The following is a 14,152-nucleotide window of genomic DNA, read 5'->3' on the forward strand; positions in this document are numbered from 1 at the left end:
TCAAGAGAGTTATGGAGTTTTAAGAAACATAAAAAGGTGAGGGCATGAAGAAAAGTCCATATTTGATGTAGAAATAAAAATGCATACTTTTTGTGAGAGGGAGTGAAAATGGGAAAATCCAGAAGGAGTGGAAGACATTTTGTAATAAATATTCGAGGTGATAGAGTCATACCTCTTATACCTTGCAAAAAATTAGTTGTTTGAGCACTATTATGTTTTGAAGAAAGATGAGTGAGATTGGTTTGATTTGTTTAAGATGAAGAAGAGATAGAAGTGAAGATGAGTTTCTGCAACAACGTAGAAGAGATAGGTGAATCTGATTAGTGAGAGGAGAGATGTGGTTGGGAAAATAAAATGGAAATCAACCATCCAAGCAAAAAGTGATGTACACGTGTAAAGTATAAAATGTTTAGGATTTCAAAATTCAAAACCACTTTTGAGATCTTGAAAATGACACAAATAACCTCTTCAGCATACATGTGTCAATAAGTAAGGATATCTATTATGGTAATAACTCCAACCCCTTCTATTCTTATATAGATAGTAGACAATTAGCGCAGTGAATAAAATTGACGTGTCCACAACCATGCTTGAAGGGAAAATCACAGAACAAAATCGTGAAGGCGACACAACATTCGTAAAAAAACATAAAGATATGAAATTTTTGATCTGGAAACTTTCAGATCAAGGGAGTTATGGAGTTTTAAGAAACATAAAAAGGTGAGGGCATGAAGAAAAGTCCATATTTGATGTAGAAATAAAAATGCATACTTTTTGTGAGAGGGAGTGAAAATGGGAAAATCCAGAATGAGTGGAAGACATTTTGTAATAAATATTCGAGGTGATAGAGTCCTACCTCTTATACCTTGCAAAAAAATTACTTGTTTGAGCACAATTATGTTTTGAAGAAAGATGAGTGAGATTGGTTTGATTTGTTTGAGATGAAGAAGAGAGAGAAGTGAAGATGAGTTTCAGCAACAACGTAAAAGAGATAGATGAATCTGATTAGTGAGAAGAGAAATGTGGTTGGGAAAATAAAATGGAAATCCACCATCCAAACAAAAAGTGATGTACACGTGTAAAGTATAAAATGTTTAACATTTCAAAATTCAAAACTACTTTTGAGATCTTGAAAATGACACAAATAATCCGTTCAGCATACATGTGTCAATAAGTAAGGATATATATTATGGTAATAACTCTGACCCCTTCTATTCTTATATGGATAGTAGACAATTAGCGCAGCGAATAAAATTGACGTGGCCACAACCATGCTTGAAGGGAAAATCACAGAACAAAATCGTGAAGGCGACACAACATTCGTAAAAAAACATAAAGATATGAAATATTTGAGCTGGAAACTTTCAGATCAAGAGAGTTATGGAGTTTTAAGAAACATAAAAAGGTGAGGGCATGAAGAAAAGTCCATATTGGATGTAGAAATAAAAATGCATACTTTTTGTGAGAGGGAGTGAAAATGGGAAAATCCAGAAGGAGTGGAAGACATTTTGTAATAAATATTCGAGGTGATAGAGTCATACCTCTTATACCTTGCAAAAAATTTAGTTGTTTGAGCACAACTATTTTTTGAAGAAAGATGAGTGAGATGAGTTTGATTTGTTTAAGATGAAGAAGAGAGAGAAGTGAAGATGAGTTTCAGCAACAACGTAAAAGAGATAGATGAATCTGATTAGTGAGAAGAGAAATGTGGTTGGGAAAATAAAATGGAAATCCACCATCCAAACAAAAAGTGATGTACACGTGTAAAGTATAAAATGTTTAACATTTCAAAATTCAAAACTACTTTTGAGATCTTGAAAATGACACAAATAACCTCTTCAGCATACATGTGTCAATAAGTAAGGATATCTATTATGGTAATAACTCCAACCCCTTCTATTCTTATATCGATAGTAGACAATTAGCGCAGCGAATAAAATTGACGTGTCCACAACCATGCTTGAAGGGAAAATCACAGAACAAAATCGTGAAGGCGACACAACATTCGTAAAAAAACATAAAGATATGAAATATTTGATCTGGAAACTTTCAGATCAAGGGAGTTATGGAGTTTTAAGAAACATAAAAAGGTGAGGGCATGAAGAAAAGTCCATATTGGATGTAGAAATAAAAATGCATACTTTTTGTGAGAGGGAGTGAAAATGGGAAAATCCAGAAGGAGTGGAAGACATTTTGTAATAAATATTCGAGGTGATAGAGTCATACCTCTTATACCTTGCAAAAAATTTAGTTGTTTGAGCACAACTATTTTTTGAAGAAAGATGAGTGAGATGAGTTTGATTTGTTTAAGATGAAGAAGAGAGAGAAGTGAAGATGAGTTTTAGCAACAACGTAAAAGAGATAGATGAATCTGATTAGTGAGAAGAGAAATGTGGTTGGGAAAATAAAATGGAAATCCACCATCCAAACAAAAAGTGATGTACACGTGTAAAGTATAAAATGTTTAACATTTCAAAATTCAAAACTACTTTTGAGATCTTGAAAATGACACAAATAACCTCTTCAGCATACATGTGTCAATAAGTAAGGATATATATTATGGTAATAACTCCAACCCCTTCTATTCTTATATGGATAGTAGACAATTAGCGCAACGAATAAAATTGATGTGGCCACAACCATGCTTGAAGGGAAAATCACAGAACAAAATCGTGAAGGCGACATAACATTCGTAAAAAAACATAAAGATATGAAATATTTGATCTGGAAACTTTCAGATCAAGGGAGTTATGGAGTTTTAAGAAACATAAAAAGGTGAGGGCATGAAGAAAAGTCCATATTGGATGTAGAAATAAAAATGCATACTTTTTGTGAGAGGGAGTGAAAATGGGAAAATCCAGAAGGAGTGGAAGACATTTTGTAATAAATATTCGAGGTGATAGAGTCCTACCTCTTATACCTTGCAAAAAAATTACTTGTTTGAGCACAATTATGTTTTGAAGAAAGATGAGTGAGATTGGTTTGAATTGTTTGAGATGAAGAAAAGAGAGAAGTGAAGATTAGTTTCAGCAACAACGTAGAAGAGATAGGTGAATCTGATTAGTGAGAGGAGAGATGTGGTTGGGAAAATAAAATGGAAATCAACCATCCAAACAAAAAGTGATGTACACATGTAAAGTATAAAATGTTTAGGATTTCAAATTCAAAACTACTTTTGTGATCTTGAAAATGACACAAATAACCCCTTCAGCATACATGTGTCAATAAGTAAGGATATCTATTATGGTAATAACTCCAACCCCTTCTATTCTTATATAGATAGTAGACAATTGGATCAGTGAATAAAATTGACGTGACCACAACCATGCTTGAAGGGAAAATCAGAGAACAAAATCGTGAAGGTGACACAACATTTGTAAAAAAACATAAAGATTTGAAATTTTTGATCTGGAAACTTTCAGATCAAGGGAGTTATGGAGTTTTAAGAAACATAAAAAGGCGAGGGCATGAAGAAAAGTCCATATTGGATGTAGAAATAAAAATGCATACTTTTTGTGTGAGGGAGTGAAAATGGAAAAATCCAGAAGGAGTGGAAGACATTTTGTAATAAAATTCTAGGTGATAGAGTCATACCTCTTATACCTTGCAAAAAAATTAGTTATTTGAGCACAATTATGTTTTGAAGAAAGATGAGTGAGATTGGTTTGATTTGTTTGAGATGAAGAAGAGAGAGAAGTGAAGATGAGTTTTAGCAACAACGTAAAAGAGATAGATGAATCTGATTAGTGAGAGGAGAAATGTGGTTGGGAAAATAAAATTGAAATTCACCATCCAAACAAAAAGTGATGTACACATGTAAAGTATAAAATGTTTAGGATTTCAAAATTCAAAACCACTTTTGAGATATTGAAAATGACATAAATAACCCATTCAACATAGAGGTGTCAATAAGTAAGGATATATTATGGTAATAACTTCAACCACTTCTATTCTTATATAGATAGTATATATGAGGCTAGAGATAAAGATTTACTAATCTGGTTATTTAATTATATTATATATTATGTATAACTTTAATATAAAATATATACAAAAATATTATTTATTATTTATTTTTGTATATATAGGAATATATATGTTGTCTCACAAAATCTATCACAAAATCTATCACTTGTTATGTTTCGTCATAAACATATTTAATTATTAATATTTAATATGTGATATATGAACTGATACATTTTTTGAAGCAAATAGCATCCTTTACCTACACCCACGTGACGTGTAATGTCTTTATGAAGATACTAGTTAAAACTCAAATATTTCTTTAACTTGTAACTTCATAAATGAATATAGTGTAATTTGTATGGTCATTGTAAAAGTTATATATAATGAATCAATTTATTTTACAAGTTGGTGCTACTTATAATAATATGACTTCATTTGGGTTCATAATAATTTTACACTAGATGGAAGAGATTATGTATGTATTGATAATATATACTATAAGGATGCTTATGAGTAATTTAATATTGATAATATATTTTTTCCCCAAAAAGTCTATCCCATGAGTTTCAATGAGCAATGAACTTGAGATATCAATGTCAATTTTTTATTCCGGGTGTTGTTAGTCATTAAAGTTTAATTTTTTCTATTATTATTCGTTAGTCATATATTGCATTATCAAGTTATTCGTCTTATTTTATTTATTATGATTCAATTTCTATATAAATATCATTTTTAGGAGTGAAGCGAACTAAACAAAATTATGTACTAAGATAAAAGATGAATTTCTTACAAACAACATAATGATTTATATTTAAAAAATAGTTAAATTTTTTGTCTCTAATCTATAATGTACGTTTATTTATATTTTCGTTATTTAATTATAATTTGTAATTAAATATTATTATCCCTCATAAAGTTTTGATCAAGATCTAGATCAAAATTGTGGTCCAGTCAAATTAAACCAGGATATCTCATAGTAATCTGGGAAGTAATTAAACGATTCACTTAAAATAAAAAAATGAAAAAACAGTATTCCAATGTTTTAGTCGATTCTAATTCAAAAATAAAGGGATATTACTCTAATATAATATACATAATTATTAATTATTTATAATTATAATTTATTTATAATTATATATTTATAAATAGTTTTAATAATCTATGATGTTGTCCGGTTTGACTAATAGATTAAGCCAATTAAACTTTATATCGAGTCTCTTCCAATTTAATATACATTTCAAGTTTAATATCATTACAAATTATTAAACAAATCATTTGTTAGTATAAGTTTTTTATAAATATCCTTACCATTTACCCTACAACACACATTAGAAACGTCATGAATTTGATAAAATCCTAAAATTAAATATTAATATGATAAAAGATGTAATTGATAAAAAGGCCTTAATTTGATGGAAATAGTGAAAGTGAATATTTCATTGGACTTAACCCTACTATATATCTATCCATTCCTGTGCCACTTAAATTAATTAGAATTTACATTATAATGACAATATTTATACAATATCATCACTTCATTCACAACCTCATATTCATTTTCTCCCAATCTCTCTTCACTCTATCTTCCTATAATTCTTATTATCTTGAAACACAACGAGTGAGTGAGTGAGTGAGTGAGTGAGAGAGTTATGGAGAAGATGGCACTCACAACTCACACTTCTTTCTTCTCAACTACTACACTTCCTAACTCTTCTTTCTTCTCTAATAAACTACTTTGCTCTTTCCCCTTATCTTCTTCTTCTTATTCATCTTCCACCAGACAACACTTAAGACTTGTTTCATCCACACCCATCAAATGCTCTGTTTCTGAAGCCACCGAACCCATCATAGCTGGTTATTATCTTTTCTTACCTTTTTATTATTTCATAAAAAATGGGTTTTTTTTTATGTTGTTTTATTGCTGCAAATTGGTTGATTTTTCTTGTAAATAAGAGAAGAATATGTTCTGAATTAGTTTTATTTAAAAGGGTATTTTTTTTTACTATCTAGAGAAAAAATTAGGAAACTTTAAATCATGTTTGGTTTTGTTTGATGTAAATTGATGAAATGAGAAGATACCAGGTTCATCAATATTGATATATTTAATTACATGTGGAGTGGAATGGAACAAAGTTAGTTACCATTTTGTGATGGAATAGAGTTTAAATGAGTGAATAATAAGTGGTTCATCTGGGTCAGGCTTCTGTAATATACATTTTGCTTAATTTACATCAATCTCGACCATTGAATATGATGAACGGTTTAAATCGTTATACTCAATCAATGAATCATCATCAGAATTTGTTTTCGATTCATACACATTAGACTGCAAGGTGCACAATAGAGAAGCTCTGGGAAAAATAGAGTTTTAATCATAACATTCTATTTTATACCATCCAAACAATGGAACCTAGTATCATTCTATTTCGTCTTATTCCATTCCTGTATGTATAAATATCCGGCAATGGTATGGTAATTTTGTTCCATTCCACCCATCCATAGTTTTTTGTCATGTATGTTTGCATCTATGGCTTTCCAATTCTAATACATTTTTTCTTTCTACCTTAGAGAAGAAGAGGCAACTGGTAAGACGAGGAGATGTAAGAAATATAGCAATTGTTGCTCATGTTGATCATGGAAAAACAACTCTAGTTGATGCCATGCTGAAACAAACAAAGGTTGTACACAGAATATGAAATTGCATTCTTTCTCTTTTGGTCCTATGTTAGGAATCACACCATGATTAAGATTAAGATATGTGGCAACACGTGAAATTTCGACTGACAGTATGTTTGTTTAAGAAATTTGAACACAGAATATAAACAAAGTTCAAGACCTTTTGTACTTACCTGTGTTTTAGTTTAATAAATTCTAATGCACAAACCAACACCTAAACATGTTTTTAATAACTTAAAAGTCCATCCAGATTATTACCATCTTAAATGTAGTTAGTAACAATTATATCAGTATGCAATAAAAAGGCGAAGATTATAAGCATAATAATCTAAATATTAATAGAGCAATGGGTTTCAACACTGGTTCTTGCTGACATGTTACTTAAATTTAAGTTAAAGTGAACAGTTTAGGAAGTGATTTCCACATGATTTCCGAGAATGTGAAGAATAAATTATCTTTATAGAAGCTTAACATCACTGAACAGTCGAACCCCAGTTTCCATAGCAAACTCAACTGATTTGTTCTTCCCATCTCACCTCACCATTCTGTAGAAAAGATTGAAGACAGATTATAATGCTCAATCTTTTGTATCTGTTGACTTTTTTGCAGGTGTTTCGTGATAATCAATTCGTACAGGAAAGGATAATGGACTCAAATGATTTGGAGCGTGAAAGAGGAATCACAATCCTAAGCAAAAATACATCAGTTTCCTATAAAGACACAAAGATTAATATAATAGACACTCCAGGTCACTCTGATTTTGGAGGTGAAGTGGAGCGTATCTTAAACATGGTGGAAGGAATCCTTCTTGTGGTACTCCAGCTTTTTTCACATTCCCTGGAGATAATGCATTTTTTGCACAGTTGACCATGATGATTGATATTAAATATTAGAGATTTCTAGCTTCTTACATTTATTTGTGATGGAAAAAAATGGTTTTCATTCTTCAATGATGCAATCTTCTTTCATTTCGGCATGTTCTTTCGGTTTATTTTATTATTTTTTTGGGTAGGGGGTCACTAGGCTCAACATCATTTCCCCAATAACGATCTCTGCTTCCTCTCAGTGAGATGGATCTTACCCGTCCATAATACCGGTCTCTTATGCATGCAAAGTATTCTCATGCTGAAGAACAAGCACACCCGAAGAAACTTGTGTATTTGAATCGTCTAACTTTCTATATGAAACTTCGTAATCCCTTCCATGTCTTGACACCTCAATATTGGTTTGAAATTTGTAGACACAACATACAATGAATTTTAAATTTCTCAACCTTTTATCCTCAACTACTCTGACTATACAAGTATATCCTTATTCCTTCAGGGAGTTGTTGTCTATAAGAAAGATAATCTTGCTTTTCTGTACTAGAAAATGTATTTGTAGTTTCCCTATATAATTGCTTGGTTTGCTTCCATGAAATGTGGTTTCTTGTAATATATTGGATTTACCTAGCTGCTCTTTATTTTGTAGGTAGATTCCGTTGAAGGGCCAATGCCACAGACCAGATTTGTCTTAAAGAAGGCTTTGGAGTTTGGGCATGCAGTTATTGTGGTTGTCAATAAGATAGACAGGCCTTCTGCTCGACCAGAGTTTGTCGTCAATTCTACTTTTGAACTCTTCATTGAACTAAATGCAACAGATGAACAGGTATGCTGGTGATATAACTTAATTAGTTTATGTTTTCTGAGTGGTTTACAAATTGGGTTGGAACTTGGAAGTTTGCCACTCACCAAACCTGAAATATGATTTGTTTATTTAGGATGGCCAGTTGGAGGAAATTTATAAAATCTGTTAGATTTTGAATGCTACCTCCTTACTTATTCAAACAGATCATTTCTATTTGAAGGATTATACTTGTATCAATATTATCAAAGAAAATATTCTGTAAGTATCATAATTCATAGCATTGCTACCTTTTTTCGGATTGCAGTGTGACTTTCAAGTAATATATGCAAGTGGTATACAAGGAAAAGCAGGTTTGACTCCTGAAAATCTGGGAGACGACCTTGGGCCATTGTTTGAATCCATCACCAGATGCATCCCTGGACCACACATTGAAAAAGATGGCGCACTTCAAATGCTTGTTAGTGGTTATTTTTTATATACTTCTTGATCTTTTTTATTCAATTGTTCCATTGATTTGTCTTTCTAAAAATGATTACCATATTTCTATCCCTACTAACTTAACACCTCAGGGGATATAGTATCAGCCAATAACTTAGTGCATGGAATGATAACTTGTGTTTGAGTAATATGGTATATACCTAGTGCCCATGTTACCTCATAAGTACCGGTACCGGGTATGTACACTGTACGGGTATGACAACCATTTCAGAGTAACCATGCATCATTATTTGTAAAAGACCATAAGGAATTTTGAAATAGTAGATAAATCTTATTCTAAATATGATAATGACCAAATTTATATGAACCGGATTCATAAATATGTGTGCAAAGATCTAATCTGTAGTCTTACCATATGCTCATTCAATCAACTAGGCTACAAATATTGAGTATGATGAACATAAAGGGCGAATAGCAATTGGGCGCTTGCATGCAGGAGTTTTAAAGAAAGGTTTGGATGTCAAGGTGAGTACTCGTTTTCCGTTATTTTGGTCATCAATTTGTGAATCTTCCATGCTACACTTTACCTTTTGATTATTATAGCAGGTGGTGAACATTTATGCATAATAAGTGAAGTTCACTAAATAATAAGTATCACTAACCATTCCTGTTTGTGCGAATGATTCTTACTTTTTTGGGAGAGATGGAGTAGAGACTATCAAGGCCTTAATTTCGATTTTGCATGACAATTTTGTTTGGAAGTTCAGTGTAGGACTTATAGGCTGATTTTTCCAGGTATGTACTTCAGAAGATTCATGCAGATATGGAAGAATTGGTGAGCTTTATGTGTATGATAAATTCAACAGGGTCCCTGTAGAAAGTGTGGAGGCTGGTGATATATGTGCAGTATGTGGAATTGGTGATATTCAGGTAATGATTGAGAGTTTGGATGAAACTAACGACCTTATATTACATAACTGTATTAACTATTTCATATTTTTTTACCCAGATTGGGGAGACAATTGCTGATAAAGTATTTGGGAAGCCGCTACCTTCCATCAAGGTGGAAGAACCGACTGTGAAAATGTCTTTCTCCATAAACACTTCACCTTTTGTCGGCCGTGAGGTATGTCTACACATTTGATATTTTGTGGCCATTAAAGAAAGATCCCTATCTATCTTTTCCTATGTGAATGTCCAGATGCTGTTTGTTAGGTACAATAGTTGCTACTAGTTTCAGATTGGTAATATTGTATGTTCTGATTTCACAACTAGGTAATAGACCAGCTAAAATTCATTCATAACTTTCCAGGGAAAGTATGTTACCAGTAGGAACTTAAGGGACAGGCTTTATCGTGAACTTGAGCGAAATCTGGCTATGAAAGTTGAAGATGGTGAAACCGCAGATACATTCATTGTTAGTGGGCGTGGAACCTTGCATATCACCATACTCATAGAAAATATGTAAGTATGAGTATTCCATTTCCCTTTAGTTATTTTTCAAGTTTCTCAAACAATATTGCATCTAAAGGCGAAGAGAAGGATTTGAATTCATGGTTGGGCCTCCCAAAGTTATCAACAAGAAGGTGAATGATAAATTGCTGGAACCGTATGAGGTAACTTTTCAATCATTGTTTTTTTATTTTATTTTTTATCTCTGCTTAAAAACAAAATAAAAATGGGTGACCCTTGGCACAACAATAAGGTTGCTGCGTTGTAATCTGAAAGTCACGAGGCTACAATTCATTAAACTCGTGGAGGGTTCCATGATCCTTGCCCAGATAAGCAGACATAGGGCCATTGACCTCATAGAGCCAATAACTGTTACGAGGTCATGGATCATATAGTAACCATTATCATTTGTTTAGAGAACCGTGGCTTGCTCCCAAATGGATTCCCATGTGAGATGAGCATGAAAGGTCTGCTTGAGAGAAGGATGAATGACATGGTTAATGACACTGCATATGTGGGCATTGATCCTCTCTCACCGAGAATGTAGCTGGACATTGGTCCTCTCCCATTGAGAATGCTTAGTCATAGGCACAAAGTCAAACTTGTATGTGAGATGGTTTATGTATCATTGACTCTTAAGCCAAAACATGATATCAGTTGCCCATGTTTCCCTGGTTATTGCCATCAATTTTGTTAGTAGATAGATAAGCACTAACATAATTGGTGAAAACAATGGGCTTTACCTTTGAAAGATCCGAGGCAGAAGCACTATTATGACTCAGATCACAAAAGGCCAATATAGATACACAATATAACTGTTATGCTGGTTCGAATGTTCATAACTAGGTGGTTCACAGTTTTTTCTTTAACAATTTAAGTTTCCTCACTCATTTGTTATATATGATAACTAGTGGAATGATTGCAGATTGCAACAGTGGAGGTACCAGAAGTACACATGGGAGCTGTTGTTGAACTTCTAGGCAAGAGACGAGGGCAAATGTTTGATATGGAAGGAGTTGGGTATGTAGATTGTTTTCCTTGCTTCTATTTTGATTGTGATATATACCACCAAAATCTTACAGTCATGGCAATAGAGCATTGAAATAAAGCAAAGAACATTCACCATTTCAATAGAGCTTTGCTTTTAGTGAGGTAATTTCAAGTGGAAACCACTAGGGGCAACCCAATGCATGATGAGGCTCCTACCTACCCAGTGGGATCTAGAGAGGATAGATCTATGCAGGGTTTAAACTTGCGACCTCTAGGCCACAAGCTGTAACCTCACCATTATTATGCTAAGATTCACCCTCAAATTGTAATCGCTTAAGAGGAAAATAAGGGACTTGGTTCTCATCTAGGAACCACTCATACTTTGGGTACCTACCTGTATTGGATCCCGTGTCATACCAGTATTGTCAGATTACCTGTACTTGTATTCATGCATCACAGGTTCTTGCAGATCCATTTTTTAATAATTCACGAGCTTTTATTTTATCGAAATATAATCCATTGATCTTATATACCAATGATGAATGAATATCACACTTACTCCTTAAACTCTGAAATGCACCCAGAAGATATTCATCCTCCATATTTTTTATTATCTGAACTGATGATTTCAACATTTATTTCTGTTAGATCGGAAGGAACTACACTACTCAAATATAAGATCCCAACTCGTGGCCTTCTTGGATTGCGGAATGCAATATTAACTGCTTCCCGAGGGACAGCTATTCTGAATACTCTCTTTGATCGCTATGGGCCTTGGGCTGGTGACATGAGTACTCGGGATCAAGGCTCACTGGTAACGTCTGCATTGCTATTCACAGCAGAAACTTGAAACGCGATGATCATACACTTTCGATTAGTGATAGCGTATTATGCTAATTTTTGTTATATGTTGCACTTTGTTCATTAATGTTAATGAATCCCAGGTTGCTTTTGAGGGTGGAACAAGTACTTCGTATGCAATCTCTAGTTCACAGGATCGAGGCCAGATGTTTATTGGTCCTGGAGTCGATGTTTACAAAGGTCAAATCATTGGCATCCATCAACGACCTGGTGACTTGGCTTTGAATGTTTGCAAGAAAAAGGCCGCAACAAACATCCGATCCAACAAGGAACAATCAGGTGAGAAGCAGTTCCAGTGCTATTACCATGTTATCTTATATGAAATACACATTCAAATAGGTGTTTTGATGCAATTCTAGTTCCTTAAAGCAGTATCCTAACTTCTAATGATTTATTCTTTTAATTTTAATAAAACCTTTTTTAGGAAGATCTTTCAAAGAACTCTAATGTGACAATTGAAGCATCAAACATGTTGCATGTTTTTTCATTCATTTATAACTTTTGCTATGGGTTAAATACATTTTTGGTCCCTAAAGAGTTTATCTGATTTGATTTTGGTTTTAGTTCCTAACAGTTTTTCACTGATCTTGGTCCTTAAATACTCTCAAAGTTTGGTTTTAGTCCTTGCCGTCAGTTAAGTAATAATGTGACTAACCACCAATGCCATGGTGTTGACTCATTATTATTTAGCTGATGGCATACACTAAAATAAACTTTTGGAACATTTAAGGAGCAAGACCAGCCAAAAAAATGTTTTAGGGACTAAAATCAATTTCATGTCAAATTTCAGGCAGTAAATAAATTCAACCCTTTGCAATTTATTTGCTCAAAATATCTAGAAATTTGTTCTGGCAAATTACTAGTTCTATAATCTGTAAGAGGCAACTGTACTTGGTATTTGGTTAAATTAGACTCGAGTCTTGAGGTTTATGTCTTATTACATTTATCTACCCCAAAGGGCGATATTAAAAATTACGCTAATCTTCCCTGAAAGGAAGACTAGCATAACTTTTGAAACATGAGAGGTGATGAGTATAATCAAGTCAATTAGTCAAAACTCAGGGAGGATGGTGTAATTTCCCATGGTCCGATGCAAAAATACTGTTATGGAAGGATTTATGATTAGTTGTGAATCCTTGCTTGCGAACAATATATAAGCTAAAAAATTGTGGTTTTCTTTATTGCAATTTTAATATTTATTAATGCATGCAACTTAACATTCACTCTATTGTAGCATGAAGCCAATAATTGAGACATTTTTAATCTAATTTACCCCCTCATGCAGTGATTCTTGATACACCATTGGATTATAGTCTGGATGACTGCATTGAATACATCCAAGAAGATGAACTAGTAGAGGTCACGCCGCAAAGTATCCGAATGTGCAAGAATCCAAAATTTACAAAGAAAACAAGGTAGACTTCCACAATGAAGCAGCAATCTGTAGAGTACTTTTCAGGTATAGTGCTGAAACTGCATAACTCATTGATGATGCTGCTGCTGTTAAAGTGAAGAGGAAAATCAGTACCATTTGATGTAATTTTCGCATATAATCTTCAGGTACTGCAGAATAATATAGGAGCAGATTAAAAACCATATTGATTATTTAAAGGGATAAAGTTACACTAAATTTTGTTAAGTGACTTGAGATAGAATGATGTACACAAAAATATGTATTGTTTATGATCTGGTGAACTGCAATACACTACACAGTTGCTTTGGGTTAAAATTCCAGGGTCAATTTTAATGCAGTCCCTGATTTTTAAGTGCATATTTGCTATCTGGTTAAGGGCTTTAAATCTGATTTTGGAGGTCTAAACTTAATTCTGAATTTTCTTCAACTTTTTTTGAATTTTGGGCACCAAATCTCAGTTAAAGAAAAAGTTCACTTATCCATTTGCCAAATCTCAGGTTGTTTTCCAAGTATTACTTTTATCATAATATCCTTAAAAATTAGTTACTAATTTTTATAAAAACTTCCTTTAAAAATAAAGTATTCCATAAGTTCATTATTACTGATTTTAGGAGAGGGGTTTTCGGTCTATCATCTTTGAGACTGTCTGTTTAGAGGTTGTGCAAATCATTAATGAAAGTTTGGAGGTTTTGTTTCGGAACTTATCTGTTGTGGTGCATAGGATTCCTG

General features: G+C 33.1%; 1 protein-coding gene across 2 annotated transcripts; it reads left to right on the forward strand.

The window, feature by feature from the left end:
• On the forward strand, positions 5,533 to 13,798 carry LOC109326890 (GTP-binding protein TypA/BipA homolog). 2 transcript variants are annotated; one of them, XM_019559776.1, is made up of 15 exons: positions 5,616 to 5,820; positions 6,535 to 6,644; positions 7,252 to 7,455; positions 8,113 to 8,289; positions 8,573 to 8,725; positions 9,142 to 9,231; positions 9,502 to 9,636; positions 9,716 to 9,832; positions 10,019 to 10,170; positions 10,238 to 10,322; positions 11,084 to 11,178; positions 11,797 to 11,962; positions 12,093 to 12,288; positions 13,295 to 13,468; positions 13,570 to 13,798. In XM_019559776.1, exons 1-14 carry the CDS (start codon positions 5,616 to 5,618, stop codon positions 13,426 to 13,428), a joined length of 2,019 nt encoding a protein of 672 aa, XP_019415321.1. In that variant the 3' UTR covers positions 13,429 to 13,468; positions 13,570 to 13,798. The 2 variants fall into 2 exon arrangements, with proteins under 2 accessions (XP_019415320.1, XP_019415321.1); XM_019559775.1 differs by having other exon boundaries at positions 5,533 to 5,820; positions 13,295 to 13,790.

The sequence above is a fragment of the Lupinus angustifolius genome, chromosome LG14 (assembly GCF_001865875.1).
Source record: "Lupinus angustifolius cultivar Tanjil chromosome LG14, LupAngTanjil_v1.0, whole genome shotgun sequence".
NCBI classification, from domain to species: Eukaryota; Viridiplantae; Streptophyta; class Magnoliopsida; order Fabales; family Fabaceae; genus Lupinus; species Lupinus angustifolius.